Source organism: Denticeps clupeoides, chromosome 5 (assembly GCF_900700375.1).
Source record: "Denticeps clupeoides chromosome 5, fDenClu1.1, whole genome shotgun sequence".
Lineage (NCBI taxonomy): Eukaryota > Metazoa > Chordata > Actinopteri > Clupeiformes > Denticipitidae > Denticeps > Denticeps clupeoides.
In genome coordinates, this window is record NC_041711.1 from 21,408,539 (window position 1) to 21,429,847 (window position 21,309).

General features: G+C 40.0%; 1 protein-coding gene across 7 annotated transcripts in view; it reads right to left on the bottom strand.

Annotated features, from left to right (window-relative positions):
* The window catches only part of diaph3 (diaphanous-related formin 3), a 219,976-nt gene that overhangs the window by 167,779 nt on the left and 30,888 nt on the right, over positions 1–21,309 (bottom strand). For 6 of the 7 annotated variants that reach the window (XM_028979066.1, XM_028979068.1, XM_028979067.1 and 3 more), the window contains one exon: positions 10,467–10,600. In XM_028979066.1, coding sequence (XP_028834899.1) covers positions 10,467–10,600 — 134 coding nt within the window. Of the gene's footprint in view, positions 1–2,065; positions 2,132–10,466; positions 10,601–21,309 lie in introns of those variants that run through there. The other variant, XM_028979071.1, reaches the window with a different exon arrangement.

Genomic DNA, 21,309 nt, shown 5'->3' on the forward strand with positions numbered 1-21,309 from the left:
AGTGTGTGCGTCTGCGAGTGTGTGCATCTGCAGTGTAGTGTAGAGAACAAGTTCTGACATTCAAACAAATCCTGTTGAATTTTCTGATTTGTATTGTTCTTTATTTTTTTATAAATTATTTATCGTTCTGGCAGCTCAGGTGGCACTTTATTTAAAAAAAAAAAAAGTCTATATTTGGCAGATGTAAAGCATACATTTGTATGTTTTTTGTGTTAGTCAATTTTAATTTTATTATTATTACAGCTCAAGGAGCAACATGTTTGTGCACTTTCTAAAGATTTTGGTTCTGTTTTTGAATAAAGGGTTGGAAATGAATGCTTTTCTTGTTTTTGTTTTTATCCGATTCTATGATTAATCAAACAAGTAATCGACAGATTAATCGAATATTAAAATAATTGTTAGTTGCAGCCCTAAATTAGTTCATTTTAGTGAAATAAGCTTTAGTGAAAATTTTCACCCAAATAATAATAATACTGATAACAAAAAGCTGAGAAGGAGACCTTTGGGATATGCCACCTCATATCTTACAGGACTGCTAATGCCTTAGAGACAAATACCACAGGATCTTCAGAAGTCTTCTGGGGACCTAAAGCGATACCACTCTGGTGGTGTGAATGGTTTTAAACATGTATGCATGTTAATGACACTGCTGCATGCAGCGCAGTGTGAAAGTCCTACCTGGAGTGGCGCTGTACTCTGATCAGACAGCCACAGTCACCACTGGCAATAGTGTTTAATGAAAATTGTTATGCCGCAGCCAGAAAATCACCAAGCAATGTCATTATGATATAACTGATTATGTTCTGCACTGCATTGATGCAGAATTTTTCACATCTGCATCGCGAAGCATCGATTATAAGATTAATTTTAACATCCTTGTTTGCAATCTTTCACACTATATACACTAAAGCAAAGTACAAAGACCAGAGGCTGTTTAACTTTGGATAAATGTGCTGAATGAACATTCAATGAGCTGCAGCTAATATTTCCTGATCTTTGCAAACACACAGAGGCTCGATGCACGGCGCGGCACAAAACCCACCAGACAGCACAGAAGTAAAGAGGTGCAGCAGAAATTACAGAAACATGCAGACATCACCACATCATCAATCAGCCCCAACTGATATTGTTCAGGCCAGGGGGTTCTGCTGAAAGTTCAACAAAAGGAAATGGTAAAGAACTGTGTGTGTATGTGTGTGCATCCTTTCTTTTATTATTCATTGCATGATTCTGCAAGCTTAGACACACTCGGGTCCAGCTAACTGAGGGCAGACGAGAGACTCGGGCCATTGTATATCTGACAAAATAACAAATCTGGAGCCTTACACCTGAAGGTCAGTTTTAATATAATATCAAAAAACCAATTTCCACCTGTTTGTCAGAACCATTTATCACGGCCATTTAATACAATTACTGCTCGCCGTTGGGCACCTTGTCCCCAAAGGGACCAGAGTGGAGTGGAAGAGGTTGAGGCAACAGGAGCAGGCAGGGAAGGGACGGGGGAGGGGACAAGCATGAGGTCAAGGGTGATCACATCCCAAGGGATTATGGGAATTAGTTTCAACGGTGCAGTGTGACAGCTGTGCAGCAGGGAAAGAGCCCATTTCTACCACTGCGCTGAGCCCAGAAGAACTGATGCATTTGGATTGTTCAGCAGGACTAAGAGTGCAGTGGTTATGAAACATAGTCTATCTGCGCTGTATGCTCAGCTATAGATCTGATAATATCAAATGTGTTCAGAGTAGCATTTTTCATAATGTTACAGTGTGAGATTATTAGACATTATCCTATAAAACAACATTACTCTGTGTGCACAGTTCTTCATAAGTCACTATGGCTCAACTTCATGACCTCAAGTCCCCCAACAAACTGTGCAAATATCAAACCTACTGACTGGAAAACCAAATGAAAAGAAAATAATGTTGCCATCAGTCATGGCCTGAAACCTCTCGCTTACACAACTACAGAACACCGCAGTTTAATACAGTATTATAGATAATATTTCAAAGTCTGTCTTCTTCGTATAGCTTCCCTTTGTTTTACATTTACGTCATTCTTTACTCACTTGTCTCACTTGAAAAAGGGTTTGATGAAAGGCGCTGCACTCCTCTCTCTCTCCCCTTAGTCTCTGTGGGGCAGGACCATGGAACAAACTCAGGTCACAGATTGTTGATCACAGCCAGTACAGATTGTTCATCTGGACTGCATGGCACCATGAAAGACATAGCAAGCACCAGAGGACATTGCTGTTGACTAATTATAATACCACCACATTCTTCTGGTCTGAAAAACACATTTTATCATAAAAAATCCTTAACTAGAGATGCTAGAGATATTGGCCATTTAACCTATTACCTTTGTTTTTTGTTGACGACAGCGTTTTGAGGTCACTGATTAAAAAAATATCATAACATTATCAGTCATTACTTTACAACTTTAAAGTCATACTCATCTGAAGCAACGTAATCTTTCTGTGCAGGAATATCAGCATTTCCCTGACGTGCCAAATAATGGCAATGGCGATCTTGTAATGCTATGACTTTAAAGTCATAAAGTTATGACTTTTTTTTTTTTCTCGTAGGCCTATTGTTACGACTTTTACCTCGTATATAAACATTTTTTTCCTGTTTTTTTTTGCATCAGTGGCTGTAAAACACTAATCACTATTTAATTTGTCTAAATTATTCAAATTAGTTTTAATACAGCCCTATTACATACCCAGAATACCATTACAGACTGCAGAGGACATTGCATCAAAACACAAGCCAAATTCATGGTTCCAAATCTATGTCAGACTTTTCTGCTAAGCAGAAAAGGGCATTTAAAATAGTTATAAAATACAAAACTACATTTTACATCATTGTTGTTTGGGTGGTAGTAGTCTAGTGGGTTACACACTCGCCTATGAACCAGAAGCTACTGATTGTACATCACTCCAGATAAGGGCGTATGATAAATGCTGTAAATGTAATAGTAAATGCTTGGCTAGTTGAATGGAACGTACAAAAACCTCAACTCCATCTCTGACATGCATGTTTTATTTGATCACTTTGGATGAACTAGTCTTGATTTTCAAGTCAAATATCTTGAGACTTACACTTGCCTGGCATGCTTGTTATTTTAGCAAGTGTAAGGACATATGTTGACTTGATGAATCCCCGCCTAGTGGGTAACACACTCGCCTATGAACCAGAAGACCCAGGTTCAAACCCCACTTACTACCATTGTGTCCCTGAGCAAGACACTTAACCCTAAGTTGCTCCAGGGAGACTGTCCCTGTAACTACTGATTGTAAGTCGCTCTGGATAAGGGCGTCTGATAAATGCTGTAAATGTAAATGTAAATGTAAATGACTTCACACCCAAATTATCAAATTCCCTGACTTTCCCTGTATGGAAATGCCTTCACTAAAATTCCTTGACCCATGTTTCACAACTTAACAATAATAAAGACAACAATACAACAAAATACACAATAACAAGGTAAAAACCATAGACAAAGACATTATATACAGATATGAAGTTTGTATATAACATTTATACAGCAATATATTTATATAACAATACTTAAATTATGTTCAGCCAGAGAAGCAGTGAATCACATGAAGAAATACATATCCAATACTCTACAGATGAGAATATAATAAAACCGCACAAAGGCATAAAGTAACACCTTAATGGCTACATACAGCTGTACTCAGAGCACTACAAACGGACACAGCATAGTGACAATACATTTCCACATAACAGAGCCATACATCAGATCGGACACCGATAAAATCCTCCCACTGCGTTTCATTAGGTCCAGCCCAGCCTGAGTGAGATGGCTTATGATATTGCATATTGATCTATGGCTCTGGGCTGGTCCTAGTGCATTACTACTTCACTCGGCAGTCTATTGAGCTCAGCACTCCGCTGTGCTATACGTGTTTCTATCATCAATTAGCTTTAACCTTTCTAATTAGCTAAACACACTCAGACGTTAGTAAACAGTGGCACTAAAAACACAGGTGCTAAGCAATCTACAGGCATCTGTTAAACCCAGCCAGGTGTTACATCTCAATTTGTGGCACATCCCAATTAAATATCCGGGTAAAAAAATAGAATAATCTTGATAATAATAATCCAGAGCTGAGTGACAGTGGGTTAGACAAAGGGGGCAGGCAAGGCTCGAGGTCAAGGACAGTCAAAGGTCATGGTAGTAGATTCTAATCAGCTGGGCGTGGGTAAGTAAGGCTAGCGTCTCTGGGAATAAATTCAACACAAAGAGCGCTCTCATTTCCGCTTCCGTCTGGCTCTCTCTGGTGGGCTGGAGGTGTATTGCCATGACAGAGCCCCCCCCCTCATAGGCCAAGCAACTGAAGGCCCAGCAGATCAGGGTGGCAGTCATGGAAATCCAGGAGCAGGGCCGGATCCAGGATATCCCACCGGGGAACCCAGAACCGGTCCGCCGGCTCGTAGCCCTCCCAGTCCACCAAATATTCCAGGCCGCGGCCCACCTCCGTACGTACTATCCTCGTCTTGGTTTACGCCAGGAGCACCTGAACTGCGCCACCGGTCTCCTCGACCCCACGGTAGCTTTCGTAGGCTGTCGAGGTCTGGCCACACGAATTCGCCACTACTCCCCGCCTCCGGAATCGCCGGGGGGGAACATGGACAGTATGACAGATCCTCTCGACACCACGGTAGCTTTTGTAGGCCGCCAATAGTCTGTCACTCTTGGGGAACCGATAAAACCGATCTTGGCGGGGAACTGACGATTACCGGAGGTGCGTTGCTGGAATCCGGACGAGGCGGCGGCGTACAGAGCAGACACGAAAGGGGAAATATCACCAGATAACTTTAAACTTTAAAAAGATAATGACCAACGACAAACTGACACAACAGGGCAGCTTTATACACTCATTTAATTATACACAGGTGAACACGATCAGGGAACATTACACATGACTAACATGAAACTCCAGGCCAAACTCCGGACCGGATCATGACATTAAAGGATGTGTCGTGTTTCTACAAGTCAAACCAAACAGCAGGATTAACAGTAAACAGGATACTGGCTATTGATTAATGTGGAGTCACTCGCTAGTGCTATTGAGTAAAAATAAAATAAAAATATCTGGGGATGTTCTGGATTGAGTACAGGCTTTAGTCAGGGTTTTGAATGTACCAATTTCTTATTTAAGTAAATTACAGCAGTTAAGATTTTTGTGTGTGATTGGATGCTTTTATGTGACAATTACAAGATGAAGTTACCTGGGCAACATCGCTGACACTGCTCTCAACAGTTTCCTTTCATAAATACCATGGAAAGTGGTGGCCTAGCGGGAAAGGACGAGCACCCATAATCGAAAGGTTCAAATCCCAAACTGCTCCCTGAACGCCTTTCATGGTTGTCCACTGCTCCCTCAGGGGATGGTGTAAATGTGCTTTCTCGGATATGACAATCACATTCACTAGCACAGCTCTGGTACATCATTTAGATGTGCTTTAGGCATATGATGTTGCAACTTGAAATTAGGAACCTGAATGTTTAAAGGAGCAGAATTTTGGAAACAATGGTGAGAAATGGTACATTGAAAGAGAAAAAAAATTACAATCTCTATATTATCTGCTCCTTAGATTATTAATTCCCAGCAGGTCCCTAGGACTCATGGCAGTAGGTTTACTGGGCCTTTGGGAAATTAACCTGTTTTACATCTGTGTTAAATAGCTGGCATTTCCTATGAATAAAGCATATCAACAAAAATAAAAGACATGGGTTGTTGCTCCTGTTCAAAAATTGGAAGCCAAATGTTTTTTTGTTTTTTTTGGACTGCTGCTCTTCCCCAAAACCACAAAAAGCACACAGTATCACACCTTAGTTTCTTAGCATTTTACAGAACTAGGGTCCGTACATAGGGATTTTCAATGCAAAAAAAATTAAGACGGAATCTCGGAATCCAACTAATTTAATGCGTAAACAAATGCACAGGTGCAGAGTAGGAAAAAAAAACCTGAACACAAACAGGCTCAGAATCATGTCTGTCAATGGTGATGTCTATAAGAAATGAAAGACTTCAGAAATCAGATTTGTGCCAAGAATTTGAAAAAAAAATTTGAGGTTGATTACTAACATACATTTTAGCTTACATTTTGCTCTTTTTTATTTTCACCTGAGAGAAATTCAAATACAATGCTAGTTTATCCAGTTTAACTGCTGGTTTTTCAGTCATGGTGCTTCTTTTACATTTACACTCCCTGACGATTAGGTTGCACTTCTGGTACATATCTGTCGTGTGGGTCATGCGTTTCCCCATTTGCCTGCAAATATTTGAGTGACACATTAATCTAATTTCAATCATTGTGAGTTGTGCACACACAGCAACAGCCATTCATGATCAAATATGGAATGAAATTTGTGCACACAATCAACTGCATGATAAACCATTAGTAATTATTAATGAAATATGCTGATTATGCTGTGATCCTTAGGCTTGTTTATTTATTTATTTATTATTATAAAATACTTTCTTTATTCTAATGTGAATTAAGTTTGTTTTATATATAATTAGGGCTGCTACTAACGATTATTTTCATAATCGTTTAATCTGTCGATTAAAATAAGAAAAGCATTCATTTCGAACCCTTTATTCAAAAACAGAAATATTTTTTTTAGAAAATACATGAATATGTTGCTTATTGAGCTGTTCTAATAACAATAAAATAAAATAAAAATGGACAAACAAAAAAACATTCACATGTATGCTTTACATCTGCCAAATATATATTTTTAAAATAAGCAGCCAGAACAGAATGTCAGAACTTGTTCTCTACACTACACTGCACGACGAACACACTCACAAACTCTCACACTGACACACACACTTACTCTCTCTCACTCCCTTTGTTCAGACACTTTTCATGGCAATTCAAAAATGTGAGTATGTCCACATGCTCCTGGCTCAAGCTCGCTCATTTCTTTCAAGCTGTGTTGCCTGCTGCAGAAAACAGCAGCTCAAATGGTGTTGATGTGGCAGTGAAGTGATTGTCATTGTGAAACACCACAGCACACGGTGCCACAACAAAATGTGTCCTCTGGTTTGAACCATCACCCTTGGTGAAACACACTCTGAAAGGGGAGGTCCAGGCGTCATGCGTGGTCTGTTTTAGCGTGTAACAATCGTATATTTGTACTATTTTAAATCCACAGTAGTCTGTGGGCAGAGTTTTGATGCAGCTTTTGATGCAGCTTTACTTTTTCATCATGCAGAGGAACCGAGCAGACTGGTCCAAGCTCCTGTGGTCCCTTATATTATTTCCGGTACATATAAATAGGGACGTTTTGGTAACCTAACTTCAAGTAAGAGCAGTTACAGCCATTTACCTGAGGTGCTGTGAGCCTAATAAAGAGTGTGATAGAGACCCCAGCGGCAGTGTGAGCTCGTTCTTCCAGGTGAATTCTCACCAGAGTTTCCTCCTCTAAACAGACCAAACACGTTTCAAGCGCATACAAGAAAAGCCCACATAATGTGTGGTTGTGTTGAGCATGTGCACAGACCAGGCGGCGCCAGGCAACCAACATTATAGACGCAGTTTAAAGTGGCACTTTTTACATAAAAAAGCGTGTTTAGCGTAAAACCACGCAGGCAAAATATTGCCCATATGGCCTTGTATCTTTCCTCTACCTCTGCTTGTTTTTTTTGTTTTTTTTGCTCTGCCATGTCCATGAGGTACCCCTAGTGGGTAACCTAGCCTAGTGGGAAACACGCTCGCCTATGAACCGGAAGACCCAGGTTCAAATCCCACTTACTACCATTGTGTCCCTGAGCAAGTTGATCCAGGGGGGGGGACTGTCCCTATAACTACTGATTGTAAGTCGCTCTGGATATATATATATGCGCGCTCATCTTTGACCTGCCTCATCCCATCCAACAGTAACCTCATTCAATATTTAACCAGTCACATTCAGTGAAGCACATGAAAAGCTGTAAATCAGAACAGGTGTCTTTTCACAACCATTTAGCCCCGCTCCCTCTGATGTGAAGATGAACTTCTGAACTGATGAAAGAGAGAGGGGCTAAACTATAGCTGCAGAGAGGGAGGAAATCAATGTCACTCACGGTGGCGAGCTCCATAATGGAAACATCACTCACCCGTCCAATCAGACGCCTCGCCCAAGCACTGAGAACACGGGAATAAATTATGCCTCCGCCCCTTCTCTCCTCTGTCCACTGAGGTAGACGTCCTGGTACAAATCACTCTTGTGACGACCAGAGAGATGAAGCAAGGCTGCATTTCCCAACAGCCTCCGAGGCTGACAGCAAAACACAATCAGTCAAGTGCATCATGGGTACTTTGAAGGTGACTCACTAGCCACACTACACCATGACCGCTTCAGGTGAACAACTCGCGTTCTTTTATGAAAGGCTTACAGGAGAACGAGTATTCAAAGATGGAAAAGCAGTATGAAAGCAGTGTGAACAGAAGCTGAAACACGTGACAGTGACAGGCTGAGGTCTTGAGTCAGAAATGGGAACTGTGACATTTGTGAAAACTGACCTAGCAATGAACTGTCACACCTGTATTTGACAAATTAAATAATGGAATTAAAAGAGGGCACAGTGGGAACCTTGAATTATTGTGTCATTTAAAACATGAATTTGCAATCCATAAGCACTTATGCCACCTGAGATATGTCAATAGTAAAGAAGAAGATTGCTACATAAAAATGTGAAGAGTATTAAAAATAAAATATGCACATGCTTCAGGACATTCCAGACCAAATACCTGAAAAAGTAAACCCACTGTCAAAGACAGTTTGCAGCAACATCACACATTAAGACTTCTTGAAATCAACTGTGAAGCCTGTAAAAACACTGTGTCAACTCAGGCAGAACAAGTTAGATGTGTGATTTGACATTGATGAAAGATGAATCGCTGTGATTCTTGTCACAAGTAAAAAAATAAAAAGGTTGAGGTGACAGAAGTGGATGATTTGGGTTGAAAAGTTTATGTCTTCTTCTGTTTCTAGATGCTCATTCCTCTGAGCTCCCTCTGAGAGTACATATATAGTTTTTATGATTATCTTAGATATTAGCCATTATGGATTATTACACCATGGTGTTGATAAGTACTAAATTCTAACTGGCTAGTAGCATGCTTTAAACCAGTAATGGATCAATGGAACATGTCACATGACTGAATTAATACTCAAACAGCAGCCAGATTAGGCCTAGAAAAAAATTGTTCCAATTGTTCCATGGTCATTCACACACACATCTTACTATTTGCACACTTACAACTGCTTACAAGTACACTAAATAATCAGGTCACCCATGAACAGGTGTACAGTATATGTACAGTATGTGCATTACCATTGTATCCCTTGCACACTTAACACAAATGCACTTATCTATACTACCTTCTCTACCTAGTCAACTATTTTGTACAGATGAATTCATAGTATAGGACAAAAACATCATGATAAATGTCCTGATTTTATCCTCATAGACAGAAGTAAATCTTTTTAGCAACCACTTCTCCACCAATTTCCCTCATAAAGACCATAAAGCTGAAAACGGTATAGAGCAACCTCTGCCTTGTTTCCTGTTTCTTTACCGCCCCATATTGTCAGCCTCAGTTTGGCAAACACTTGCTCCCTGAAATTGAAAATGTACTACTTTGCATTAGCAATGGAGAGAAAACTTACCGGAGGCAACTGTCATGCGAGCACAGACACACAACAGCTCAATAAATTTCATCACCCACTCCCATCTCTACTAATGAGGCTCAATAGAGAGTAAAATAAAGATAACACTGCAGTCCCAAAAAAAATCTGCCTTTCTTGGCTCAGGGAATTTGTCAACATATTTTAAAAAAATGCACAACCTATTTGCTGAAACGTTTAATACCATAAAAAACAGCACACATTAAAAGGCAGGCTAAAAAGACTGCAACAAGTCATAGACTGCAAAATGACGTCACACTTTTGGTAATCTTCTAATGTTAATCTGTTTCTAACTCTTTGCATAGCCTGAAGCTTCCTACCTCCCTCTGTGTGAACTGCATTTTAAAAAATAACATGTTAAATTAAGGTGAGAATGGCAGAGAAAAAAAAAACATAATTATTCAGAAATAATTTATCTGTCCCTCCCTCATGAAAGGGCCTATGTCATGTTTCTCGTAACAAATGCAAGCGAGCAGCAGGGATGCTCATCACAAAACCGCATCAAACAATTAAGAGGCAGGCAAGAGAGAACCCCTGGTGTCCCAGCAGCACTGATACATATTAATGAATCCCAGCATGCAGTGATCAGTCACGGCATGGGGCCCAGAGCTCGGGGGGGGGGCAGCAGACGTGGATAGAAAACTGGACAAAAAGTGGAAGAGGTGAATGGAGACAGACATTGAGGTAAAGGGACACTGGGAGTGTGTTTGCGAGTGGCCATAGCAAAAATGTATAAGAAAAAAAAATGGAACTCCTACCTCACAGGGTTACTAGTGAGGGAGACTCTGAGTGAGTCCAGGCAGGCAAAGAGACGCTCGTCTGTGACGGCTGACTTCAGCTCATTCAAGAACTCTTGAGGGGAGATCTGGTGACTGCTGCTCCGCAAACTGCCCTATGGGTGAGGGGAAAAAAGACTGTTAACAGTGTGTGTAATTGATTTGTACAATAAATCATAATGACAACCACAGGAATTTAAAGCTCTTTATGGACCTTAACTTAGCAGAGGACCCCAACATCCATGCATCCCCTAAACAAAAATGATCTTGTACATTTGCAGCAAGTTCCAAAAAGTTGTCTAAAAGTAGGATAACAACTATATGTTAAGACAACTATATTAATCTTATGAAGCATAAATCACACATCCTCTAAGTTAAGATGTTGCCATCCAATGATAACTTATTGCATTTATATAAACATTGTAAAATATTGCAGCAACAGAAAGCATTTATAAAGTGTCCCGGAGGTTCTGCTGATTTTTCAGTTCCATGCATTTTCATGATTTTCGACAAACAGCTCCAGCAGATTATGTAGGTGCTGCCAAATGCAAATGCAGGGAATCTCTTCCTGATAGCAGTTGCAAATTGGTACGGTGTTGAGCTAGACTCGTGCCTAATGAATTAATGGATTTACAAAGTGGCATTTAAACTTCGCATAACTAACGTTAATTACATTCAGCAATATCCCCCCAGAAGAATGAAAACAGAGCTTTCAGTAACTGGGGCGCAGGCCTCTGTCTTCCTGTGTGAATGTGCATTTAAATCTGGTTTGCTTTCAGATTGTTTATGGAAGTGATAACACTATCAACTTTATTTTTCTCTAGGTTATGAGGCCCAGTTGTCTCTAGACTGCAGTTAACCTTCATGCATACAACTGTTGTACAGGTTACTGCACTACCATGGAGCTCACACTTCTTCCAGCTAATGTGCACTTAGCTGTCTCAATGGCTCAGTCTCGGAGTGTGCATGAGCCAGAAACACATTTCCTGCACTGTGATTTGTTGTTCCAGAAGGCCTTCGCAGACACTGAACACTAATGAGGAAATTGATTATGCGTGATCTGTACAAGTAGATATAATTTTGGGGAATTGGGTTATCTGAGAAGTCAACGGATGGGAACAAATTGCTTTGGTTTTTTCTGCTATACTCAGAGAAATTTTATTTTCGATAAAAAGGTGCAGTACAACAGGTCATTCTCACTCATATCAGGAAAAAAAGAGACTTCCATACTGCTAGAGGGGGCCCTGAGAGATCCAAGAAACTCAGCAGCTCTGCTGGACTGTCTGGATTCTTTTGCCACAAAGACCTCAGAGGTAGGAATGGATGGTGAGAGAGAAACAGAAAGGGGTATGTGCAGAAGGTGACCAACTCCATCATAGGGAGGTCTCGCAAGGAAAAAGATTTAAGGAAAATCAATGGAGCCCACCACCAGTGGAGATGAGTGAAGACCCATTGAGAATCAGTGGGAAGTGTGACAGACTTTGGGAACAGGTCGACACAAAGTCCAACACAAAGTCAAACCAGGTGAAAAACCGACGCAAAGGCAACAAGTGAACGGCAATTTGATCACATCTTCCCAGGGACGAATGTGACTTGCAGAATGAATTTCATTAAATCTACTACTAAATAATTAACCAAAAATAAAGTCATTTCACTAATTTTTTCATGACCTTGTTAATATAGTTGGAGTAATGATATTGTTAACAGGCGCAATTAATGTTTAGATATGTTTGTACATTTATGTCACTATGCAACAACATCTTCGTATGCCTCCGTTGACAAATATTTTTTATCTAGATATTTCATTGTTTGTGTAATTAGTTTGTCTATTGTTGCCATTTGCTAACACATATATATGGCTGGTGCCTATTAATATATAAATATGTGCACAGAGACAGACAGACAGACAAGACACACCCACTCACATAAACAGAAAAAAAGACAGGAAATCTAAAACCCTGTATTGTGTATAAAATGTCTAATTAAAAACTTTGAAAAAATAAAATGTTACATACCCTAATGCAAAAAACTCTGAATAAATCCCTTCCACAGTGGGTCGGAATGCTGAACAGCTAACAAAGTAGAAACAAGCCTGGCTGTGAGTCCATAGGTATGCCCTTTCCTGGCTGGTGCATTTGAATCCAAGTCATTAGATAAACATCCTGGAGCAAGCCCAGGGTTATGGATGAAGCAGAGCGAATACCACTGAGCTTCAACAGCCTGACAACCAGCCAATTAGATCAGCCCATGGACAATAAATAACCAATCGAATCCAGAGATCCCCTGCTTTCCATTTTATGCCCATAGTGTGGGGTAGACACTACTTGAAAAGGAAAACTACCCCATCCATCTTAAATATCTGGAGGCTAGTCAGCAAGTCCAATACAAAAGAACTTTTGTACTTTTTCCTCTTTCAACTATTTTAACACACACAGTGTTCACTGACGGAGCTCATGCAAGCACATGCTGCCAAAACATCTCAAAGCACAGACTCCATAACACGTCTAAAATATCATGAGTTATCCAAGTAGCAGATTTCTTCAGTCTTTAACTTATTTCTTACAGATTCTCAGTCAGACTGAAATCTTAAAAGTGAAAGATTGTCACACATCACAGCACCCAGTGGACACAGAGAAAATTGTCCTCTTTTAACCCACCCCCTGAAGGAGCAGCACTGAAATGTGCCCGGAGAGCAGTGTGTGGGGACGACACCTTTCAGAAGGGGGCATCAGTGGCACCTTAGTGGTTTGGGATTTAAACCCGCTGCCTGTTGGTTATGGGTCTGCTTCCTTAACCCCTAGGACAGAAATCATGGGACTTTGAAAGTGTCAGATGTCAAAAACCATTGATTCAAATAATTCTAGAGCGATTCTTGCAGTGTGGTGGTGTTACTTGTGCAGCTGAATGAGACCATTTGTCTGTTTTTCTATGACTGGGATTTTTGTAAATATTTTTCATGCCAGTTTGCCAGATTAATCACAATGTGCAAGAGCCCTGCAACTTCCTCTTCTGGCTATACTTTTAAAAAGGGCAACTTAAAAGCTCAACTCCTCACTCTCTTTCTTGAAACAGCCATGCAACGTTGTCTATAATTACAAGCAAGAGGAAAACAGCAGAGCATAAGTAAATGTCAGACATGCTTAGGAAATTTATCAGCCATTTAAAGGGCAGGTCAACCAAATTAAATGCCAGACCCACCTTTCCTCCCTGTCCAATCAAGAAGGAGAATTAGGGCAGGAAGACCAGCCTTAGTTGGAAAAGTAGAGGAGCATAGCGTTTCAAAAATTAATGAAGTCACCAAATCTCATCAAACACAACTGTCAGTGGTTTAAAAGTACTCATGCAAGATGCAGGATGCAGGCAAATGTCATATTAAAGGGTGCTGTTCCACACTTCATGCATAAGATGAGGCACTTGAATCCCTGATTGGATAAGTGGATGTGCTGTAGATGTGAAGCTCCAGCCAAAGACCACAGTGGTCATCATGAAACGAATACTCAGTCAGTTTTGCTCATGACTGAACGACTGCAGCGTTTTTGGAATGACCAAAGGATCTAATTAAACCAACCCACTTTGGAGTCAAACCATCTCCCAGCCTGGGTCCCTGTGGAGTGGGCTTACCTTCCATCAAAAGCCTTCCAAAATCCCACGTATCACTTCACCGTATGAATAAGCAGTCGGGCGGTGGGGCAGTTGGAGTGTGGCCGGCTGCCCAGCCCTCTTCCTGTGTGTAACGCATTCCAGCATGGATCCCTTAGGTTTACATTCAACTCATAACGAGCCAAATCATTAATCAATGATGCCAAAAAGAAAGATTTGGGGGGGGGGGGATGAAATAAAAAAAAAAAACAGGAAGCAGCACTCATACTTCCATCCAGAGCGCAGGCCGTTTTTAATGAACAAGGTCTAATCTCAATGCCACAGGGGACGCCGTTTTTAGCTGCTGCAAAAACCAAGCTGGGGAGCAGAGCATTAATTCTTCATTATCCACAAATTTGTTCTTTAATGAATAGTGCTTGCTCTCCCTAAACCACACAAGGGGCCAAAGTTCAATGGTCTTTAGCACTCAGGTGAGTAAGGATTATAGGGACATCAGGGTCAAAATATCCCTCTCCTTTAATGAAAGCAAGTAATCACTGGTGCTGGGTCTTATGTGATTCAGACCACTTCTCCTTTAAAAAGCATCTCTAATCTGAACCCAAACACATACCACACACTGAAAGTGAAGTGACTGTCATTGTAAAACACAGCACAGCACAGATTGCACACAACAAAATGTGTCCTCTGCTTTTACCAATCACCTTCGTGGGCAGCCATGAAAGGCACCCAGGGAGCAGTGCGTGGGGACGGTGCTTTGCTCAGTGGCACCTCAGTTGCACCTTGGTGATTCATGATCCAAACCAGCAGCCTTCTGATAACGGGACCATTTCCTCACCCGCTAGACCACCACTGCCCCACTGTGTTTCTGTTGTGCATTAGTAGGCTTAGCTTTATTAGTACTTCATCTCATTCATTCTCTCTCTCTCTCACAGACACACACACTCACACTTCAAAAGATCCAACCACTGCCTGCAATCACCTAGCACCAGAACGGAGTAAAAGTCCATTTGTATTGAAAAATAAAGTAAAATCTCTTCAGGCTGCAGGCTTTTCTTCAAGACATTACAACTTTAATTAAAGAGACAATATTGTACAGACTTATTTCTTTGGTTGAACTCAAGGATGTGCTCAGGACCAAAGAGAACATACATATACAATTTTCATTTGGGTTCATTTGTGTTCTTATTCATTGCTTTTTCTATTTCCCAGCTCAGTGTGACTCATCAGTTTTTCAAAGCAGGAGACTCTCAAATAAGTGTATTATTGAAAAGCAAACCATGTAAGCTACCCTCCATTTTTAGCTCTACTGAGGTATATTGAGTGAAGGAACGACAGTGAGGAAGGGGAAAAAAAAAAAACTGTTACTCCCTCCATCATAAACACTAACATTAATGCATGATGCAAATGCGTGCAGGAGTGTGGGCATGACAAACCTCTCATTGCTCTGATATAATTAAGAGCTCTGGGCCAACAACACGGAACCACAGGAGGATTCTCCTTCCTCTCCAATCCTACACCAGTCATCCCTTCCCCACATTTGTGAAGAGGGCACGTGCTAAATAAGGATCCCAAGAAAAACACTTTCTGTGAGCCCCACCCCACCCCAGCAAAAGAAGTACTTTTATCATTTTGGGATAAATATTCAACGCAAGTTCCATTATGCTCCACATTGCCACAAATAAATTAGCACCAAGTCTAGGTGACTTGGAGAAAAACAGGAGAAAATATGGAGGGATGAAATACACAGATATGGACAGAAAGAGAACCAAAAAATTGGTGGCATCTTTTCTGTCTTGATTAAATTTAAAATGCAAGCTCTCATTTAAAGTCTGATTAAATAAAAACCATGCAGATGTAACAGCAGCCTCGAAATACTGAATCTGAACTGTCCAGCACACAACAGCCATAGACATTACAACCTATATTTCAAAATGGCAAGCAGTTTGTGGTGAAGCTACTTGTTATTCATGACACAGCAGCCATCAGCGTGAGGTGTGTGTTATTAGCTGTAATGTGGTAATTTCAGCAGAGCCAGGGTTTGGTTGTGTATAATTGAACAGTCCGGCAGAAAAAGGGAAGCAGGTACTGAATTTTGCTTTCACCTCTCAAACCCAAAGAGCTGAGGCCAGAAAGTTGCTGGTGAAATGGTAGAGTTTCCACCTAGTGCTGCTCTGACATTCGTACATACTGGGGAAAAGATGGTACCTAAAGCAGCACTCTGGCAATCACCACCATTCACCCTAATGCAAAGGGAGTGCGGCACCGTTACAAAGAGAAAAGCCGACACATGCACTGCATGCAGCCCAGCAGACAAACATAAGCAGGGAGGAGATGTGGAGAGGGAATGTGTTTGTGTCTACTGAGCTGAGAACAGAGCAGACCGCAGCACTGAAATTGTGGATGTGCATGACAATGAAAAAGCTGCCTCCGGAGAAGCTCTCTAGCACCATCTAGAGACCAGAGGGAATGCTGATAACCAGCAGCCAGTTGGCTGTTCGTTCTCAAACTCTCACACTAGCAGGCAGTCAAAAAACATGTCATTAACCAGAATTCACAAAATAAAAAGGCTGCTGCTTGGACAGAATGTTGGTAATAAAGACTGATTATTTACAAATTATTTACTAATTTATCTTATTTATGAGCTTATTTAGCTTATTTGTCGCAAACAGATGTAATTTTTGAATTATTCCCTTTAGTCCAATTATGAATGTTCTGACACACACACACACACACACACACACACTAAACAAACATGTTTCCATGTTTTAAGATTCATTGCAGAGGATGTGAGAACGGAGGCATAGAGCACGTCTGAATTTTACAGTCTCCTAGCCTTCACTCACTCACATTCATCCCCATCACTAATCCCACTCTCTCACCATAGCCTGCCTCAGCATCATCACCATGGAAACCCATTGTGAAGACGCTCTCATCACCAAATGTGAACGTTTTTCCAGCTGCGGTGGGCTGTGGTGGAGGGGAGGGGGGCCTAGTTGGGCTGACCCTGCCAGCAATGATGTGGCCTTCCTCTTCGTTTCTCACTCTCCCTCTGACTGAATAAGAATTAGCACACGGCAAGTAACTATTTACATGCTAAAAACCTACATCACATCATGGATCTACACAAAACTCACTAGTTCAAGCAGACACAGATTTTCACACACTGCTGCCGCACTGCCATTTGTAGTATTATTCGTTGTGTATATTTTGCCAGTGGTGAGGTACTTGTTTTTCACTCTCGTAATAATAAGTCCGCTAATGGCAGCCTGAGCTGCAGCTGGAGACTGGAACGTTTCTGCCATCGGCACTAACAAACATCACTTCCTTCCCCAGGAAGCATTCCAATTTTTTTTTCTCATGACATTGCATGCTCCTGATCAAAGATTGACTTGCACTGACTTTACACGGAACAAATTTTAACACAATTTAAACACAAGGCACAGAAAGCATTAAATGCAATGTCATAAAAAAATAACCTGCGCAGGTAATAACTTGCGCTCTTCGTTATGATAATAGCTGGTTAGTTAAATGATAATTAAGTATCACATGCAATGACCATTTATTTATCTAAAGAGATTTTCTTTTATTTTGAGATAACTGTTAAGAGGGAGCGATTTTGACCTTTTACATTTTCTCATCAAATTATACAACTAGACAACAAATTTCCTCACATGTGTGTGTATTTGAGTGCCTGTGTTGTGTGTGAGAGATCCAGTAACCAAGACCTTAAGCTGCACGGTATGATCTGGAATCAAGTCACGCCCCAAGCTCTGAGCAGTAGCTATAGGAGTGGAATCACACTGGCAGGAAAGTTTCTGTTGGAAAGCCACAGTCTCTCACACACCTCCATTACCATCAGCACACAGCCACTGCATACCAATAACACACCTGGAGGACAGGATCACGCTCCGGCGTTCTTAATTAACCGACTCTCACACCATCAAATGGCCTTCGATTTCAAACTCCATGAAATATTGCCAATGCCTTATAATGAGCCAATGAAAGGAGCATGTCAAAGCTCGATCACAGAAAAGCATGTGTAAAAGTATAAGGGTTAAAATTACCCATTACCCATCTGCCGAACACCTCTTTTCTGGCCATCAGAAGTGGGACACGGTTGTACCAACTCTATCTCACTCCTCTAGTAGCCCCACCTCTCCATGTGGTCCATTTTCATTCAGAAAAGAGTTTGAAAGGGTCAGTAATGACCCTTCCCTCATCTGAAAAAGGTATTTGAAAATCTGATTCTGCTTCTGTGCTCTGCTCCTGTGACTGGAGGTGACGTAGTTAAAACAATGAATCATCCTTGTTCTTTAATATAACAACTACCATAAAAAGATATCAATCTCAATTGTAGGACCCTATGAAATCAGTTCCAAAATTCCATTTTAATTCTCCTGAATTCCATGTTTTCTTTTATAAACTTATTTATTCACCTAAAAACAGTGTGATTATGGAATGGAAGCAAAAAAAGGACATATCCAATATGACAAATCACATTGAATTGACTGTTCAACAAAGTGCTTTGGCATTTACTGTTTGCTTTTGTAAACCATTTACATGTAAATAATATGTGCAATTCAGAATATTACACATTATTCCATTTGAAAAATATTAATTTCAAATCAACAATCCACCAATCGGAAGTGATCGGCAAGTGGTACGAATTCAGCACTGACAGTTTTGCCATAGCTGTGTTTAACATTGCGTTAGTGTGTGCAAATATTCCATCTAAATCTCATCTTATTACACAAATAATAGCATAGAATTTACAAACACACAGGCCACCTAGATTCTTGATCTCAAGACTTGACAAATGCAATTTTCCTTTGACAGGTTTGCCTCTCAGACCCATTTGTTCCAGCCCATAACTTTCAACCTTCAACATTTCCAAGTTCACCCACTCCAGTATGACACTCCTTACACTAGCTGTCTCTTGTTCCTGCATGAGATTCAACATACTGATGCTTGCCTACAAAGCCAAAAAAAGGACCAGCACCCTCCTACCTCAGAGCACTTATCACAGCCTACTGTGCTGTGCTCCATCTGATCCTCCAGTGCATGCATTAGCACTACCAGCTGTTATACTATTTATATACATTCATAAAACTTCTTCGGCTTTTTAGACTGACATATGTTGGATCCAGAGGCATTCATGGCCACTTTCATTATGTAATTTGAATGTTCCCATTACATTATTCCACAAAATTGTTCTGAGATGGATGACAATGGGCAATTAATAGTTGACTTGTTACTCAAATGTAAATGCAGGTTAAAAAGGAAAACCTTAAAACCAAATGGTTGAAGTTGAGTGTGTTCTCATGTACAGTGAAGTTGCCGGATATATGGTTTTTCTTGGTCGGGTATAAAATCATTATAGGGTCATATTCAAACCCGAAAACCTAACTCACAAAAATCATGTTGCACCTACAGTATTATGATTATTATTTTATTTTTATAATGAGATACACTACCAATTTACAACATAAGTTACATTTTTATTTAGAGTTTGAACAAACCATTCAAACCTGACAGCTGCACACACAGCAAAGAACAGAGCTCAAATCTATCCTGTTACCTTATGTTATTTAAAAGGCCAAATATTAAAAAATGAAGCAATCAGATATTAATCAAAGTTATACATTTTCCTGAAGTTTTCAGCTGGTTCAACAATACATATATAAACGAGAAGCAAAAATATATGACTGAGAGAAGAGGGAAAGCTAATATGAGCACTTCTGCTGTAAAAGAAATTATATGCAGAAGAGTCCAGAAAAATTGCTTCTAATTATATATGGGTTCATCATATCATTCTCAAACAGCCCTTTCCAACTATTTCATGTAAGAATGTACAAAAAGTCTAGCGGGTGAGTCTCATGGCATATAACATCCCTGTTTTCTCCTTAGCTCATCACAGTAAAGGCCTTAATTTTAAAGTGATTTAAAAGTCATCTGAAAGCTAATCTGAGAGTGAGGTGTACAGAATGCGAATGTGTAGAGACATAGCTATGATTTTAGTGATCTTCCTTGCCTTGATATGATCCTCTTTAATGCTATCTCTTTCATTTTCAACTGAAGATTAAGTCGACCAACTTTCTGCCAGGTGTTATCCCCCTGGGGTCAATTAGGAAAGCTGACACTGGCTTCTCAGTCACTCTGACGCTATCCTACAGATTTAACCTGGGTCAGGATAAGGCAATTTCATTTACCTGATCATTTCAGACGTGTGTGATACATTACAACTCAGGGGGGTTTATGTCAAGAACAGATTAAAGTGTAACATCAAAAAAGGGAGAAAAAATATTTTAAAAGACTGTAAATCGCAGGTTACAAAGCCTTTCTTTCTTTCCAACTTTCTATCCACGTTGGTGTGTAAGAAAAAGAACAAAAATGTAAATCTTAAAATGAACTCAGGTGACTAATCTGTCATCTTTGATATGGCATTAAAAGACTATTTAAAGTTTTACTTATGAATAATAATAACAACCCCTTCAGTAGTCCAGAAATTCTGAAGTAAACCAGAGATGGTTGAACCATAACTGATCCAGCATTTTCAACCCAAATTCCAAAACCCAACTAAGAGGTTGATCTTTACAAATATAATGTCAGCCATCATTTATGGAATGACGTGCTAAAGTTATTGAACAAAACCTTTCTAATTTCAAACAAAAATTAAACACTGGAAGAAAAAAAAAAAAAAAAAACACTGACAAGTGATATGACAATTGAAACTTCTAAATTGCATCCAAATGATTTATGTAAATGTGTCAACATTAGATTTTTTATTTCTTTGAAAAAAACACAAGCAATCACAATTACATCTAAATGGTACTTTTTATATGACTTACAATAGATAAAGGCTTCATGCATGGAATTCCTAACATAATGTATCAATGCTTAACTGTATTAATAAGGTGATAAGTGTGTACACCTATAAAGAAGATCAAAAAGTCCAAGGTCTAAAAAGTCAAAATTTGCACTTACAGCATTACACTACAGTGAACAATTAAATATATGTGTAATGAATTCAACAGAAAAATAACAAATGTCCAATATAATTTAAACACCAATGCATTGCAGCAACATTTTGCAACATTCGTTCTCTGTGCTGGGTGTATAATTATAAACAAAATGCTGGTCAAACCAGTAATTGCACTCACTTTTAAGCATTTGCTCAGCAAACACTCCCTCTCAGCAGAAAAGTTTATGCATGTCCTATTTGATA